We start from the raw sequence: 19,796 nt of genomic DNA on the forward strand, positions 1-19,796 counted from the left end.
AAGAACAAAAATAATCATGTTGATCCTAACTATATACATGAATCTAAAAACGAAGAAACGATAAACCAAATAACAATAAATCGAGAAAAAAAAACAAGTAAAAAAAAATCAATTGAATTTAACTATATACAAGATAATTTTGACCTTCGTAGGTCAAGGAATGGTGCTTCACAAGCCGAATGATTGATCTTTAAACCTTGGCTGCACCAAAGTGGCTGGTAGCAGATTTTCCCTTGATTGTAGAACCTTCTATGGCAAAGTAACAGTGAAAAGAGAGATTGCGAATGAGTGTTAGACTCTCTTGTCCGAATATTCCATTGTCAGTAGAATTCTGATGGTTGTGGAATTCGTCTTCAATTGTAGATGTGGATGAAAGAAATCCCTAGGGTAGTACCTTGCCGAAAAGATCCTTTCTCTTCCTTATGAATTACTCTTCCATTTTTATTGAAAGGAGCGCCATCTTTTCTACTGAAAGGTGGATGCTGATGTCCTATGATGCAGAGCGTTTTCGAGGGAATAGGAATTTTCGGTACTGCTGAGGTTTGCGATGAAGACGTGTATTGGTGATTCGAAATCGTGGATGAAACGGAAGTATAGCTGCGGAACCACCGGACGACCTTGCGCTGATATTTTGATTTGCTGATTTCAAATGTTTGGAGGGTCTAAAGGTCCGATGGAATGTTGAAGATTCACGCCGTACGGTGTTGTGGCGAGTTGGATGAGGAGGAGCCGTGCGTGAAGAAGCTGGTAACTTGTTGCCTCAAGAGATCGTTGAACGAGAAGAAGAAGGATGAATTTTTACCCTGTTCTCGGTAGAATTCGAAACGCTAAGAGTAGATTTGAAGAACAGAGAGCAGGACGTAGGTTGAGCCAAATTATGAACAACGCCAGAAACTACTAAGCCGAAGACTGTAGGTGTAAAGTAAAGTCCATCGACTTCAGTAGGTTAAGGAGCTCCAACGAGAATCTGTGGGTATAAGTCCCCACCTATTAACAGATCGACTGGACCTGACTCCCCGAAACGTTGATCAGCTAAAGGATGGCGCATAATGCGACTGACGATGGAAGAAGGAAGGTTGAACTTTGGTAATGACGACGTGATGCGGTCGACTACCACCGGCGAGAGGCTATGTTCTTGTTTACCAGCGAATGGGCGTATGGGGTGCAAGAAGTAGATCCTTTCCGATGCGACCTCGGAACGGCTGACTCGCCTAGACTTGTGATACAATGATCGAAGTTTGAAATGTTAGCGCCAATTTTGTGTGGAAGCGGGCTGGAAATAAACGTGTGCTGGCTTCCGGAGTCCAAACAGCACGGGCCATATGAAGGTCTCCCGTCTTCGACTTGACCAGAATGCATACAGTGCGCAATAGTACCATTGTATCCGTGGATGACGATGGCGTGGATCCGAAACCAATGAAGGTCTCCGTAGGTGTAGGCTTATTGGACATTGCATCGACTTCAGTGGCTGTGTTGTCTCCTTCCTGGCGGTGGATCAGCGTGTGGTGCTTCTTACAGCAGTTCCGACATCGAAATTGTGACCTCATGGCCCTTGCGAAGGATATTCCAACATACCTTGAAGGTTCGGACGTGTTCAAGCCTCTTGGTGAGTGGGAACTGGAGAAAAACCTCGCAAGTGATCTCTCTTACAGAGAGGGCATCTAAGTTCTGCAGCTCCTTTGCCCTTCCCAGTTTTGTTCCAAGTTTTTCGGACTGCAGCTGGAGTATTCTTAGGATTTCTGGAAGAGGTTGTGAGCAAGGAGGCGAACCTTTGCTTCTGATTCGTTTCATTGGATCGCATTGGTGTTTTAGAGATGTCTGCGTCTTGTGACATGCGGATAGCATTTTTCCTCAGCCGAACAAAAGCTAAAACACTGTCCACCGTGGGAAACTGTTGGCTGGATCCACGTTGTCAGTACAAACTGAGTTATGGTAGCAATTCCTGCTGACTCTACAACTGCGAGCCACCTCCCTCCACAGCTCCTATATATACCCCATAAATCCCAAGCTTGTCAGATCTGTACCAGTAATAGTATCATGCAAGTATCATCGCCGTTCTAGACTCGAACTCTGCAGAATACCAGATTTCAAGATTCGATCTACCTCTCGAGGATATCGCACCTGTAAGAGACTGGCACCCCGCTTAGACTCTTAGATCTTGGAGAAGGATCCACTGCTGAGCTGAAATCGTCTGATCACCCCGACAGACATGGAAACTCTTGGAGGAATTGTGAGTGAAGCTTTTTTGGAAAATTATTTTTTTTGTAACTTTTATTATTTTCATTATATTTCCTTTTGAACATTTATTTAAATTAATTAACATATATACATATTATACATTGTAATTTTTTGTCAAAATTATCTGAAAGATTATCACAATTAAGAACAATAGATATTAAGAAATTCATAAAATTAGACGAAATGGCAACCACTTTTGCAATTAAATTCGCGGACTATGATCACATCCCTACATTTAATGGGGATCCGCACAATTTATTAAAATTTATTACCGTTTGTAGACAAGTGCACAACATCGTCTGCAAACCGGACAATGAACTGAATGAAGGGATTTAAACGACCAGCGCTTACTCAGTTACATACTAGCTAGACTGACGGGAGATGCTGACTATATAAACTCCACTTGCGAGTTCGCTAATGTGAATGAACTGATAGCATTCTTAGAGAATACATTTAGGGATTCTAGGTCAATAGAACAACTTAAATTTGAACTTTGAAACATGAGGATTCAGTATAGGGAACATCCACTAGATTTCCTTCAAAGATTAGACAAGAGCCGTTCCTTAATAAATTCAAAATATAGAATACAAAATATTCCGGAAAGGGCTACAATCGTTTCGGTCCTGGAAAAAGACATCTTATATCATTTCTTTACTAACATGCCTCTTCATATTAGGACATATTTGATGACTAAAACGGACAAACTAAAAACCTTAGACGATTTACGTAACTTAATACAAAATGAAAATAACCTCCTTTTTGAAGATTTGATTAATTCCGGCAGTATGAGGAAACCTGGGGAAACCCAAGAACCAAAAAAAAATTTTAACTCAGAAAAACGGAAACAATATTATAATAACTATCACGAACCCAAATTTTACAAAGATACGAGACACCTACAGAATTACCCACCAAGAGACTACCATCGGGGCCATTATTATGATGATCGTGACTCAAATCACGATAAAAGAAATAATCCACATAGAGAACAATGGAAACCGGAAGAGCAGAAACGATTCTTTCAGGGCTCAGGACAACATAAAAATAGGGGCTCAGGGCAGCATAGAAACCATAAGCCCGTCGAAAAAGGAGAACCTGCTAACACGGTGTCGATGCGTACCGTTAGTGGCTTCCAGAAAAATCAACCCCGACAACCGGTGTATCAACTAGACCAGGAAGATCCCAAGGATAGGGAAATAAGAGAACTCCGTGAACAATTGGAAATGCTCACTGCTAATCGAGGAGAATCCGAAAATCATTTTTTAGAAGACGACCCAGATCCAGACTACAAACCATAAAGAAATACGAATTTCACACAACCAATTACCATAAACTTCCGTTCGTAATAGATAAAAAGAATCGAAATGGATATTGGATACAGGTTCGCAAAAAAATTACATAAGCCCCAAAAGAATCCCACCAGGAATTCAACGACAAAAAGAAGATTTCATCGTCGTGACCGCCGCCGGAGAAAAAAAAGGCACAGAGACTATAACCACTAATATTCACAATACCTTTTTAAAATGTCCATATAAAGTAAAAATTTTTATATTAGATTTTAGTCCAAATTATGACGTTTTATTTGGTTCCGAACTTATATATGATTTAAATTTTAAAGTTGACTTTGAAAATCGAACAATTAGGTCACAGCACAACGAGTTTCCTTTTATAATGGAAAGAGACTCTTTAGCCATAGAAACAAAAGAAGGACGAAATCTGGCAAACTTACCAAAAGGTAAAAATTTCTTTATAGACTACAAGGAATATGGCATTCAAATACCACCCGGAATCTACAGTGATACAGTCAAAATAATAGGTAACCAATTATTTTTTCTGAACAAACTTGTTAATATTGTAATCCTAAATTTATTAAGAATTATAGAAGGCACATATTCATATGCCCATGTATGTTTTCCCCACCATTTTGTGCTTGTACCTAGTGTGAGTGAACTGTAATGAGAAGAGTTTATGAGTAATAAAAAATCTTGTCTCTCGAATCTAGTGTTATTTATTAACCAACATTGGTTATGGGCCCAGGCCACGACATTCGAGAGACAAAAAAAGTTGGTGTTTTTTAGAGTTGTGTGTAATCGAAGTAAGTAGTGTAAATCGAGCCGGGTACGTGTTAACTGCGTGTGTATGTTTAACTATGTGTTGTATGTTCCACAGCTGGCGACTAACTTGTTATCAGTCACTAAAATGACAGATAAAGGTTATAAAGTTGTTTTTGACCGTGACCAGTGTAAAATTTATCAATGTAACATAATCGGAAATGAGCTGATGACTGCTTACAATGAAGGAGGAATTTATAAAATAAGAAAGCCCCAGGCTGTCAATATAGTGGAAAACTCTAATGAAATTAAACAGGTGAAAAAATTGCCTCATGATCTGTGGCATCAAAGATTAGGGCACTTAAATAGATATTATATGAATAAATTAAAGAGTTCTGCTATTGGAATGGATTTCAGTGATAATGGTGACAGTGATTGTTTAGCTTGTATCAAAGGCAAACAAAACAGAGAACCCTTTAATAAAGATAGGGTTGTGCAATCATCACGTGAGCTATAACTCATACACTGATTTGTGTGGACCTCTTGGGGTGGTGCTAGATATATCTTGACATTTACTGACCATTTTAGTCAGAAGACTTTTATTTATTTGTTAAAGAACAAATATGAGACTATGAATAAATTTCAAGAATTCAAAAATGAGGTAGAAACACAACTTGAGGCTAAGATAAAAATATTACGTATGGTAATAACGGATAATGGTAAGGAGTATACTAATAAAAACTTTTTATTAGAGAATTACTTACGTAGGCATGGGATTGTCCATCAAAAATCTGCACCTTATTCTCCTCAACAAAATGGTGTAAGTGAAAGAGTTAATCGCACAATTATTGAGAAATCTAGGACCATGTTAGAGGACTCAGATCTGGATCTAAGATATTGGGGAGAAGCAGTGATTACAGCCACTTATCTTAAAAATCTAAGCCCTACTAAAGCTCTCGATCATAAATTACCGGAGGAAATTTGGTCAGGTAGAAAAGTTAATTTATCTTATCCCAAAACCTTTGGATGTAAAGCCATGAGATTTATAGGAAAAATTGGAAAATAGGAAAAAATTGGATACTAAGTCTGAAGAATGCATTTTTGTCGGGTATCCTGATGACTGTAAAGCATACAGACTTATCAATCCTTCCAACCCGAAGCGAGTTATTATTTCCAGGGATGTAAAATGTATTGAGAAGGCAACTTCACTTGAGAAACCGAATGAAATTTCAAAATCGCCCAGTGAAATTCCTATTGTTTTTTCTGAGTGATCAAATAATTTTGATAATGAAAAACCGGATGACGAAGTACCGTACAATGAAGAACTGGACAGTGAAGAGCCATTTTATGGTTTCGAAAATCAGGCTGAGGATGTTGATAACAATATTGAACCCACAGAAGAGGAAGATGTGACTATTCCTTGGAGATCGAAACGCCACCGTAAAACCAAGATCTTTCCTGGATTTGAGTTATACTTAGCCTCAAATGAAGAAATAAATGAAGAGGGCATTGACGGACCCTATAACGAAATGTAGGTGGCTGCTATGAGAAGGGAGATGGACGCTCTGGAACTAAACAACACTTTCGAAGTTGTGGACCTCCCAACCAACGTCAAACCCTTAAAATCAAAATGGGTTCTTAAAATAAAAGAGGATGAAGAACAGAGGATTTTCAAAGCTAGACTGGTTGTTAAAGGCTGTAGTCAAGTTTATGGGCGAGATTACTACGAAACCTTCTCACCCGTAGTTAAGTATTCTTCTATAAGATATTTACTCTCTTATGTTGCAAAAGAAGACCTTGAAGTAGACCATATGGATGTAACAACAGCATACTTACATGGCGAATTAGAGGAGGAAATTTATGTAATACCACCATCTGAGTTCCTTAAAGAGGCCGAAAAAAAGAAATTATGGAGACTCGAAAAATCCATCTATGGACTCGAACAGAGTGGCCATTGTTGGAACAAAAACCTACATGATAAACTAATAGATATTGGTTTTCTACAGTCAAAAGCAGATCCCTGGGTTTACATTATGAGAAATAATAAATCTTGTCTAATAATAGCAATCTATGTTGACGATTTTATATTATTCTATAATGATCAAGTTTTGACCTCCCGAATTAAAGAAAAATGAAAGGAGAATTTCGAGATGAAAGACTTGAAGGAGCAATCAAGAAATGTCTTGGAATGGAAATTATTCGAGACCGTATCAACAGGAAAATCAGCATTTCCCAAAAATCATATGCAGAGCAAATTCTGAAAAAGTTCAATATGGATAAAGCTAAGCCGACAAGCAATCCCATAGAACCTGGACTAGAATTCACTGAGAATGAGGAAGGAGAGGAAGATGATTGTAGGAACATTCCTTATTAAGAAGCAATAGGTAGCCTGCTATATCTATCTCAAGTTTCCAGACCGGACATCACCTTTGCTGTTCATCTTCTCAGCAGGTACAACAATAATTATAGAAGAGTACATTGGAATGCTGTGAAGCGATTACTGATATACATCAAAGGTACGGTAGATTATAAATTGACTTTTTCAAGAGACGGAGGAGATAATTTGAAGGTGTACTGTGATGCTGACTGGGGAAATAAAATCAATGAAAGATATTCAATCACAAGATATTTTTTTTTAATCCAAGGTGGTGCAATTATTTGGAATAGCAAGAAGCAGAAAACTGTTGCCTTATCAAGTTGTGAGGCGGAGTTTATGATTATTTCTTCAACTCTTCAAGAGCTCCTTTGGATCAGGAATTTGATATCCGAAATCAATCCTAGTGTAGTGAGTGGACCTACAAAACTCTTTTGTGACAACATTTGCATTATAATTGTCTAAAAACTCTATAATTAATGATCGATCTAAACATATAGATGTTAGGCATCATTTTATTAGAGAACATATAAAAAATAATGATGTTTGTGTAGAGTATATTGCTTCTGATAAAAACATTGCGGATTTCTTAACTAAGCCATTGGGTGGTCTTAAGCATAAAGTTAATGTTGAAAATATTGGTTTAATGTTTTAGATTTTTTGGTTGTTTGACTTTAATTGTGTTTCAAAATTTAGAATTATGGGGAGGGGGGTGTTAATATTGTAATCCTAAATTTATTAAGAAATATAGAAGGTATATGTTCATATACCCATGTATGTTTTCCCCGCCATTTTGTGCTTGTACCTAGTGTGAGTGAACTGTAATGAGAAGAGTTTATGAGTAATAAAAAACCTTGTCTCTCGAATCTAGTGTTATTTATTAACCAACAAAACTAAATTTTCAAATATTTCTTTTTCATCGATATTGATAGGAATACCTTTGATAACTCCATATTTTACTGTGTACTGTTTTGGAATGAAGGCTTTGAGGTTATTTGTTTAAGAACGCTATTAGTTATAAAACGATTGGCGTACTCATACGTTCTAAAATTAATTTCAATTTGGTTTTTATTTTTCCTCCTAATAGAAATTACTTAGCCCTTGTAGCTTAGCTATTTTCATATTATGAAAAGATTCTGATTTATTTTCGTCATCTTTTTCGACTATTACTACATAGGGGCTCGAAAATGCTTAAAGAATTTTGGAGAGTTTTTAAAATATTTTGAGCTATTTGTTTGTTGTCTAATTGGAGTTCATAATTACTTAAAAGTGTAATGGGGTCTGCAGGATCTTCCGGACCCATCTTTAGTGCTGAATAAACACGAAAAGTATTTATCATTTAACAAAAGTTGCTATATAATTAGTTATAGTATCATTAATGATAAGTAATAAAATAAATTGGAAAGGACTGGCCTGATAATCCATAACGTCACCACATGATCTAACTTGGATGAAATCTAGAAGACTACTATCTCATCTCTATCCTGTACCTTTTCTACCTTATGTAAGCTAGTTCCTATAGGATCTGCTATACCCTTCACAACCATAAGCTGGTTCCTTACAGAGTAGAGTTACCTTCCTGCAAGGACCTACAGCTAGTTCATGTATTAATCGTCACTCCCTTCATGACTGCAGGTTAGTTCCCTAGGGAGTGAAGTTTCCATCCTGCAAGGATTTACAACTAGTTTCTAAAAACTCATCATGTCTATTCATTTCCTGTATGAACTATCTAACCTAAATGAACATACATTATCAAGGCTTTTTGATGTAGAGTTCCTTACATCTTAAATTTGAGCCACAACTGAATAATTATGCACAGATATCTCAACATTGTACATAGATTGACAGATAAATGATTTAATTTTTACATTTATATTAAATATTTTTGGATGTTAATAATATTCATTTAGAATTTTTAAATGTTTACAAAACATAGTAATCAAGGAATATTAAACTGAACTTTGTGCATAGACCCATAGAAAAGGAAGAATACACATGAAAAACAAATTAAATAAATAAATGAATATATTTTTATGACATAAATGATCTTGGGAGATTTCTATATATTTAATTAATTTAGCAATATTGCTAAGAACAATCATTTTATTTACATAGAAGAAAAATATTATTTACGATTTTCAGACTTATAAATCATTATCACAATAAAGGAAATTAAGTACATTTCATTTATACAAATATAAACCAATGGACTAGCCAATTTTATGTATATTTTAACACTTCTACTTATAAATACAGACTTCTGCACAATACACAGTTGAAATAATGAACATTAAGTAGCATAAATGTTATTTTAAATATTTTATTTACTACTAATTTTAAAAATCATATTATACTAATCATTATAATTAAAATACAATTATAAGAACATAAACGGTCTTTAAGGATAGAAAATAATTTCACATAGAATAAATTATATTATAACTTTCTTTAATCTGATTACATCAGTCAATAATGGAACAGCATAATTTATGAGCTATCAATAATTAAGTAGTAAACATAACTAGTTTTATTAAATTGGATTTGTCTTAAATTTGTACTACAACAATAATAATTACTCCATCAATAGAAATATTGTTTTATTAAAACCGAGTTAGATAATATAAAAGTATTTCTAATGAAAAAATTATATAAATACATAAAACATTAAAGTACATCATTAAAATTAAATATAATTGATCATAAAAAATTAACATCAACAAAAATGGTCCTCTTCAATATACACCAATCTATCATGATGATATTACTTCAGAAATGAAATATAGCACAATAAATATCAGTAAACTTAGAAAAATTATAAAACAGAAGTAAAAAAGTTTTTCCAAAGAGAAAACAGTGCCTTGAAGTGAAAACTAACAACTTATGTTCGGCCATGTAGCTATTAGATACATATAAACATTTTCAAATACAATTTATACATAACCTCAAAATACAGAGTTTATTTTGTCAATTCTTTCATTAAAATATTGTAATTTTAATTATAAAATTTTCAATATAAAAACTAAATATTTACATTAACAACATGTGATACAATTTTCTTCAGTCTATTTAGTTTCAGAATCTTCAGAACACCAATCAGTGAGAACATTTAATCTGAGTCCACAATTACTTCTGATATTGGACCTGAAAACACAATATGCATCTTTTAATATCCTTATTTAATGATTTTGTAATACTAATACATATTTGTAAATATGTATTTGTAAGAGTTGACATGGCCACCCTTTTGCTTATCACCATCTGTACCTCCTGGGTAGGAGCAGGGAAGCCTTGGCAGTAATAATCATAAATAGAGTTTAGGATTATTTTGGGGGCAAATAATGTAGGTAGAAAATAATTATATATGATAATTGAAAGCATATAAATATAGAATTTGTTATATATAATTGAAAGCATATAAATACAGAATTTGATATACATGATAATTGAAAGCATATAATTACAGAATTTAACTAAGAACTATAGGAGAATATTAAATTCAATAGAATATACAACCATTGACACAACTGTATGCAGTGATACATGTTAAAATGAATCAAATATATTTAAAATCATGAGAGATAGTTGACCGTGGATGACTTATATTAGTACGAGGAGAAGATGGTTGGCCTATTCGTTGGCACGATTAAATAAGTTACTTCAACTTATTTGTGTTTTATTTTGACCGCACCCCCCCCCCCCAACCATCTTCTCCTCGTACTAATATATTTAAAAATAGGTAGAGATAAAGTTTAAATTGTAACATTTTTTTCAAGTTTCAACAGCATTTTTCTCCAATGGTGGAATGGTGGTGTGTTTTTCAACATTTTATATGTCTATCAGGACATAGACTAAGGCATTGAACAAGAAAATCCAGGGTACTAAAGTAGATTAAAAAAAAAAAAAGGCACACACATTGTAGAATTTTATTTAATAAAGTACATAAACACTTCAGAAGGAGGGAAATGAGAGTTTGCATGGCTTTTATTGGTCCACAAAAAATGACTTTGAAACTGTAAAACATACATGCTATGAAGGAAACTGTTAAAACTTAGCATAAATGGAAAGTTCATATAGGTCCTAAAGTCACAGTATATTTATATTTTGTGTGATCATGAAAAATAATATAAGTAAGAGTAATCTAAATGATGCTGAGGATAGATGAAGAAGCATTATTAATCTTCATAAAATGGCCATTGGTGACCAAAAAGGTTTTATGTCAAGAGCAAGCAAACAATCTAAACAAAATAATTTATATAGAAAAGTTTCATAATGTTTCGACTACATGTAAACAGATATCACCATGCTATACTAGCTATACAAAGTATAGTGCCACTTTTGTTCACTCTAAACTATTGTTCTTAGTGTTCACGATGTAGGGGACTCAATAAAGGTTTGCAACATGTGAGTAGTTGATTTCTCTAATTATAATTATATTCTCATGAATACAGCAGGTTGTATATTTTAATGTACTTATATTAAAAAATCAGGCAATATAATTTTATTAAGAAAACTTTCCAAAAAACCGATGAAATACTTTAATTGTTTCTTTTGTAAGAAGCATTATGGTGAATGGAATTATTCCTCTTATGAATTACATTAAAGATGTCAGACTCCTTTGTTGTTTATGGATCTAACCATATAATAAATCATTAATTTAAAATGAAAAACTGGATGTGTGTGATATTATATTATTGTAGAGAAATATGCATAAGCACATTGTCAATGCATAACTTACAGAGCTATAACTTGCTCAGGTGCAAAAATAAAGGAATACCTTTGGGAAATAATTTAACCATTTTTTTTTCCTCACTAATTATTTCTGAGGTATAATACCACTATTTTGAAGAACACTTCAGTTTTTTTTTTATGTGGATAATATTAAACATTAGAAAAAATGGTGACAAATGATAAGATCCAATAGGCTCAATCACAGTGGAACCTTAGAACAATGAATCTTGGGGAGAGATTCATTATACTGAACTTCGTTATATTGAGATTTGAATGGCTAAAAAATTGCCAGAGTTAGGTTCAGACACTTATTTAATGATCATTATATGACGAATTATATAAAATTTAACCTAATTAATATAAGTAATATGTGTGGTATGATAGATAATAAATATCTCATAATAGAAATATGTATACTGAATCTACACCATTTTATTAAGGAAAACTAGAAAGTGATGGATATTTACTGCATATAGTATATAACTGAAAAGATATTTACATAAATTTTGCTAATTTCAGTTTTGTACAACTTTTTGTTTTTGAGCTAGGTTGTTTACAAGCTACACATACACACAAAGTATATTACGAGAACTGGTTGTTTGGATTTAGGGTATCTTAAACTGAGTATTACCATAGAAAATTCAGATTTAAAATTTTTCATGATGGCAATACTTCCCCTTTCTATATATTCCATACATAGGTAAGTGAAAGTAAAAACTAACTTTGAATACAATGAATTTTAATTGACACCTCATGCCCAAATTAACATCAACCAATAAAGAAAAGATTTCTACTATTAGTACTTTGTGCTGGTATATTTTATTTTTATAAAGAAAAACACAAGACAAAAAATTAAATTACTTTTACCTATACAAGTTAGTAGAGAAAAAGTACTTCTAATGACCTACCTCACTTTTATCTTTTTTAAAAATAAGAAATATCTAAATTGGTTAAAGAGAAAAACTTGCTCTGAACACAAAAAGAGACTCTAGGATCCTGGACCCTCATTCAGTGATTTCAGATCTAATTATCAGTATTTCCATTTCAAGACTGGTACTAAGAGGACTTAATTTTTTTTTATTCTGGTGAGTGGACCTATTATTTTTATCAAACCCCAGAAGGCTATCTAGTGTTAGTCACTTATTTCTGATCATTTTAGATAAGACAAAGTTCATTTAGTTGTATTCATTAATACTTATTACAAACAATCAATGTAAAATTTAAGATTTTAAAAATATGATCATGTGTTGACATATAGAATTTTCTTGAAATTAACGAAACACAAAATAACAACAAAGATAAAGGAAGTTTTTTCTTATCAGAATACATGCTCGATAGTCATAGTTTCAGAAAATCAGGCTATAACATTTTTTAGCAAGTATAGAACATTCTAGACAAATTTTACTTGCTGCTTTGCAATACCAAAGCAAAATAGCACAACATATACTTTAAAAAAATAGCAATAAAACACATTTCACAAATTTAACTAGTAAAAAGAGAAAACTAAAACAAAATATACATGCATACATTATATACGTTAGTATATACAGTTATACGAAAATCAATATAACATCACAAAAAAAAACTAAATTGTAAGAGATAATAAAACATAACAATGAACTAGCTTGAAAACATTAAAATAAATATTTAAATGATTTGCTACAGTGGAGTGTATTTAATAAAAAAACAACAACAAAAAAATACTATATTTTAAAAATAAGCAGTCAGAGTACACAATAATGAAAAACACAAATAAATGGAAATGGTGTACTCACAATCCTGCGAAAGATTACTGTAATAAAGAGCTCCAAACGTTTTCATATCCTCATAGCCAGGGTTAAGGAAACTATTACATCCTATAAAATTATTTAAAAATGAGATGGAATGGTTTGGTTCATATACCTAAATGAGAACGTCTATACACTTGGAAAACATAGAACTATAATAGCTCCATACACTTAAATTATTTTATTAAACTTAAAGTTTAATTTCTACACAAAATGCTATTAATCAATGAACTAAGCTTTTTAACCCATTCGAGACCCATTGCACACTGTGAGCAATGCATTTCAGAGCCAAAAAGACCGACTGCACACCTTGTGTTCAATGATCTTAAATTGAATTATCAGTCAGTAAGGAAGAAGCAGCCATTAAAACAAGACCTGTTTAAAACAATAATTATTCTAGAAGTGTGCAAAAATAAAATTTGATGTTGGTTTTATGTTGGATTATGGGTGATTGTTTCAAGGGTTATCATTCTGTACAACAAAAGTAAGAGTCGTCCTTTTAGGAAAATTAATTATCTTGTATGGCTTCTTAAACATTTATGTTTATTTAGGTTTATATTCTTTTATTTTTATTTATTTCATTTTATCTATAATTATATTCTTTTCTTCATTACTGAACCTAAAATAAGGATTTCATGTTACCCGACTATTTTTTGGAATAAATGTTGTTCAGTTTAATAATATGTTTTTATTTTATTTTATATTGCGCACTTGGTGTGCAATCCATCCCTTGTAGTAGAAACATTCCGAGGAGCTATCTGCACACAAGGCGAGCAATCATATTATTTGTACAAAGGAAGTTACAAAGCGACTGATTTCTATTGCAAACATGTTTTTTAAAATAAAATGGCCAATATGAAGAAAAAAAAACTTTGTATTCTGGAGATGGCCTCCAATAATATGTGGTGTCTTGAATGGGTTAATAATTTAAAAACACCTAACACCAAGCAGGCTAACAAAGCATTTACTATCACTCAATACTAACAGTAAGAACATATATAGCTTCAACAAACACACGCACTCGCATACACAGATAATATTAAATATCAGTAAACAAAAAATAAAAGAATTGAGTAAATAAACATAAAATAATAAGTAGGATAAATTACTTCTTAAAATTACTATTTTCCTTTTTAAGTGAAACCATTACTACATAAGGATTATAAAAAAATATTGGAGCCCTCATAATGTTATACAATAAATTCCATTTAATACAATAATTTGATCAAAATTGTTTATAAGAAACGTATTTGTAATTTGGCCATTAATTGAGCAAATGGAATGGGAAAATTCAAGTACATTGCGGATATTATATACCACATTAAATATACAAACACACTAAAAGAATGTCTTCCACCAAGTGTTCAAAAAAAATGAAATAAAGATAAATTTATTTTCTTCCAAGATAATTATCTGAAAATCATGACATACAAATCTTAAGTATGGCTGCTTTAAAATATTCCAGTATGGTTGCAAACACCACTTCAGAGCCTAGACTTCAATTCCATTAAATATTTGAGGAACCATTAAAGTGTTCCTCATGAGTGTCCTCATCTTAACTTTTTTATGTGTCTGTCTAAAGTGATTTTAATTTTTTTATCTCTTCTGCTGTGGTATGTCCAGGAAAATTTATGATTCATTTTTGTCCGAGTATGTCATATCTTAAACCTTTTACTCTCTTTTTTTACGCGTAGCTCTTGGCAAAAAAAGGGGAGAAAAACACTTTATTAGAAAAAATGTTGTCCTACCCAACTTCATTAGGTTGCCTTATACACAGCATGCTTATTACTAGTGAATCACAATTATTTAAAAATAGTCACATCACATTTTGTTTAAAATGTCACATTATAAAACTTTCTACATTGTGAACAAGAATTATACATGATTTTTTTTTATTTCTTCCCTTACACATTTTTTCCATCTTTTTTATTGTTCTTTAAGTATGTTTAATTTTTCTAATGTTTCAATTTTAAAAAATTTTCTCTCTTTTCCTTTCCATCACTCATACAAATAAATTTAAGTTAAAGTACAAAAGAATATACATAGCCACATTAAATATAGTAAAAAAAAAATATATAAATATACATAATACCCAATATGGACGTCCCCATCTATAACATATTAATATAAAAAAAAACATGCATATAAAAATTAAAATAGAATAAGTAAAAATAATAAATAAATATATTAAGCTAAATGAAAAAGTAATAAATACATAATTGCATTGTCGGATTTAAGTAATCCGAATTGTTCGGTTTTATATAAAGACGGGGTCGGGGGTCTGATTTTATGATGCCCCCCCTTGCTGCGGACACCGGAAGACCCCGAAGATGCTGGGACTGCAATGCCGCCCAAGCCTAAGCACCATGCAAGCTAGGACCTGGCCTGCCCCTACCATCACACCAGAGGCCAGGACACGCTGGCCAGCCACTGAAGAGGAAAGACGTTCTTTCTGACACCAGGCGAATATTTATGGTCTTCACCATTTCGCCCACCGCACACCTGGGCGAGGAAGGCGGCTAGAAGACGTCACCGCGGCGGCGAAGACTTCATTCACCAGATAAGCCATAATTCTATAAATCATGAGACCATCCAAATTTGTTCTGATATCTTATTATTATAGATAAATGATTTAAACTAACGCACTAACCCAAATTGCTCCTCCAGGGAACTAACTAATGAAATAAAAAGAAAATATATGTTCTTTTGAAAGTCTCACAATTTTCAGCCCCCTTTTTCCACAATAATTTTAATTTAATTATAATTTTAAAATACACTCGGGATACCTGAAGTACAGCACGAGCAGGTCCCGATGTAAACAGCATAGATATATAAAAAATAATTAAGATACTACATGTGCAATATATGCATGCTCTCCGAGACATCACCATCATTCTCAGGCACCATGCATTTGATGGTGGATGATTCCCAGTTAGTCCAGAATTATCCCTTTTGCCATTTTTGCCACGTCCTTGATATCAACATAGAGTTCCTCCATAAAGCCCCTTGTTGTACATGGTATAGTTCCATGAGCTCTGAACCATAGGCCTCTCACGTAGAAGTCTCTTTCCCCGAAGCTCTCACGGAACTTTTCTTTAAGAAAAGGGATACATTTATTATAAATTTCCCTCTTTTCTCTATCTATTTTCTTTGCCTGGTCAAGGTCGTTACTTTCATATCTCACTGTAGGATCAAGAATGAATACCGACTTACCTGTTTTGGGGAAGCAACAATATCGGCACATCCCGTGGGACTCTCCGAATTTATGCAGTAGACCACATCGAATCAGACAAAATCCCTTTCTCCAAGGAGTTCATCAATTCATGCTTTACTCTGTGGTGTCGGCGTGTTACGAGGAGGGAGTTGTTAGGGGCATTTTCCCAGTAAATGTGCTGGTATTTCGGATTCTTTGTTGCATTTGCGACAGAGGGACCCAACTTCTCTGACCTGTCCGCTGAAGCCTTGGATTTCACGCAGGGGTGCATAATTGATGTTTAGTTTCAGGGCATTGCACCATTCAGAACCCGTAAGAATTTGCTTTTTATATATAAATTTATTTGCTTTTGGGGTCTCCTTGATGTGGCGCACTCCAATGCCGTGCCATCTGGAATTGGTCCATTCCTCAAATACATTCTCACGTGGCGACTACCGTAGAGCCCTCACACTCCGATGTCCCTGATCAACGTCTAATCTATCTGCACATTCAACAATTTCGGCTGAACAATCGAACGTGGACTGGAACAGAGCATCGGGACAGTCGCTGAGCAATGGACCAAGCCTCCCATTGGCAGCGGATTAAGCCTAGACCTCTATGCCTCCTCGGAGAGTATATCGCCGTGGAGGTGTATGCAGGAAGTCCTATGATAGCCTTGACACTCATGCGAATGATAGTGTCGATCCCCTCCAATATCGCTGGACGTAGCTTTGCGAGGAGAGCAGTTAGGAGAGGGTAAGTAAGACATATCCGATCAGCTGATATGGCCCTTTGTTGACTGACATCGTAGTAAAATCTGACTTAGGCTGTAACACCCTCCCCCGGCCAGTTTACAAACAATCCTCATAAACTTATAGTATAAAATATAATAACATAAAAATTAAAAACAATAAAGAAACTAAACTATTTACAATAAAGTATAGATAATAAACAATCCTCGTAAACTATTACATACAAAAGGAAAAGAAAAGTATCACTCAATATATTTTTAAAAACATAAATTTTCCAAAACATTGCTGCATATAAAAAGCTAAGTTGAGATGAGGACACTCCAGATTACTTTTGAACAGCTGTTCCTGTTAGTGGGACTCTTAGTTGTTCAATATGAATATGTTCTGTTCTTCTTGGGTGCTGTAATGGTTTTTTCCCCTTTCATTTTTCTCTGTACTTTCTCCCTGATATGTATTGAGAAAGACTAGCTGGGATAAGAGAAAATGGAAATTATAAGTAAGTAAACATTTAATTCTTTTGGCGATGTATCGTACCTGATAAAGGTTTATGCACTAGAAAGCCGCCCGAGGCAATGACCTAGTCATAGAAAAACTCATACGATATGTAACAGTAAGTTCTCCCAACTAAATCCCCATAGGGACAACCCAATTTTCATCTCCTTCTCTACCTCACAATGGCCACCTAGTGTGATTAATTTACATTAACTTAATTTACATCTTTACATTAACTTAATTTACATCTGGTGTATCTTTTCTCCACTGCAGAGCTTTTCAGGCTTCTCGGCACATTATGGTGTTGGAACTGCCGGTGCCCACAAAGCACCTCACTACTGCTATCTATATTGTTGGCAGACCGCCGGTCTTCTTCAATATTGTGTGGCTGCGTGGACATTGGACCACTAAATATCCCACTTCCTTGAACCTGTGACATTTGCAGTATTCTCACCAGTTACTACTTCAAGTTTTTTTTTGTCCCCCCCCCTCACGGCATTTGTACCATACGGGGTTCGGCTGCAGTAGGGTAATACATGTCACTGTTGCTAATAATCTTCAATTTTTTTTTAATTTACAAATGTATTTACAATTATCTGGAGGAGGTGTCATTTAATTTCAAAAGAGTACAATTCGCAAACCGTGGTGTATCTAAGTATTCGGGTGAGTACCTTTTAGTTAGTAAGGGGTTTTATCTGGGTCCTCTTCTCCAGGTTCTTCGTCTTTTCTCTTGTGTTGCCCCGATATTTCCCTTACTGCCATGGGTTAGGGTCGTTCCTGGATCGGTGATAGTTGATTCTGGTTCAGTCAGGTTCGTCTGTTTCCATCCGCCACTCTTCCTCCCGGGCACTAGCGTCTATCAAGTCTCGTGCACAGTCCTTGAACAAGCAATCCCTCGGTAACCCCTCCTTCTTTCCTATTTCTCTAGGCAATTGAAATTTCAGGATTGGACCTCTTCTTCTTCAACCTCTCCTTCACCGAATTCCAGAGCGTGTTATCTTCAACTAGGATTTGCTTGAGAATGAATCTTTTTACTCTGCAGACCACTGCAGCCCTTAAGGCCTCCAAATCCACCGTCCAATGGCTTTTTTGTACATTAAGAACTCAAATCAACACCTTTATTGCTTTAGATAATTTATATTCAATGTAGTTTATGTGGGACTGAGAACCTGACATTCTTACATAGATTCTAGGCATTTTCTTAATTGAAATTTTATATGAAATTGAAACAGTTTTATACAGAACATATTGAAAAAAAAGAAAGTGGAAATTTTTTTATATTTTTTATACCATTTTATTTTTTCACACAATTAAAAAAGAAAAGAGATTGTTAAAAATCAAAAGAAACTGTAACTATCATGTACAAAGTCACCCTTTAAAAGGATAAATTTTCTATAATATAAAAAAGATGGTCAGGGTTGTGGTAAAAAAAGAAATAAAATATTTATTAAATAAATCAAAAATTTGTATCCTTTTTTGTCTCAACACTTTTTATTTTTCACCAGTCCAACGTTTCGGCCATTCTAGCCATCCTCAAGGACATCTAAATATTTAACAGCTTATATTATATATTCATTTTTAACACTTATGACAACAACATTATTCACCAATAATATAACATACCTTCAATTATAATTTCTTTATTTATAAATTCTTTATTTTTATATAATTATAATTTTAATTTAGAATAATAAGGAAGAATATGATAGGAAGTTAAAAATTATACTAAATGAAGAAAGCATTTATAAAAATAAAATGATAACTGAAAAAGAATTAAAAAACTTAATAAATAATAAATGTAATCATCCAAAGATGTATGGTTTAGTAAAACTCCATAAAGATGAAAAACCACTTCGACCAATTATAAATGGTATAAATGGACCATTATATAACTTATCAAAATTTTTAAAGATAGTTTCAAAAATGTTTATATAATTAATGAGGGCATAAAATTATGCTGTGAAAACGGCATATTTAAGTATAATGGGGAACTATATAGGCAGTTATTTGGGGTTCCAATGGGAGGAAATTTGTCAATATCAATAGCTGGATTAATCATGAATGATTTAATAAATGATGTATTTTCAAAATCAGGAATAAATGTCAAAATAATGTTTAAATATGTTGATGATATTTTTTGTATTATGAAAAAAGTTGATATAAATAAATTTTTTGAAGAAT

General features: G+C 33.5%; 1 protein-coding gene across 2 annotated transcripts in view; it reads right to left on the bottom strand.

Moving 5' to 3' along the window:
* Nucleotides 1-8,706: 8,706 nt before the first annotated feature.
* Nucleotides 8,707-19,796, bottom strand: part of LOC106688748 (vascular endothelial growth factor receptor 1) — a 199,842-nt gene continuing 188,752 nt past the window's right edge. The window contains exons 19-20 of one of the 2 annotated variants that reach the window (XM_067050193.1): nucleotides 13,167-13,247; nucleotides 8,707-9,804 (exon numbers count right to left, since the gene is read on the bottom strand). In XM_067050193.1, the coding sequence (XP_066906294.1) occupies nucleotides 9,770-9,804; nucleotides 13,167-13,247 (116 nt within the window). In that variant the 3' untranslated portion in view covers nucleotides 8,707-9,769. The remainder of the gene's footprint in view (nucleotides 9,805-13,166; nucleotides 13,248-19,796) is intronic. The other variant, XM_067050194.1, reaches the window with a different exon arrangement.

Source organism: Halyomorpha halys, unplaced genomic scaffold (genome assembly GCF_000696795.3).
Source record: "Halyomorpha halys isolate HHAL.00 unplaced genomic scaffold, Hhal_1.1 Scaffold1191.1, whole genome shotgun sequence".
NCBI classification, from domain to species: domain Eukaryota; kingdom Metazoa; phylum Arthropoda; class Insecta; order Hemiptera; family Pentatomidae; genus Halyomorpha; species Halyomorpha halys.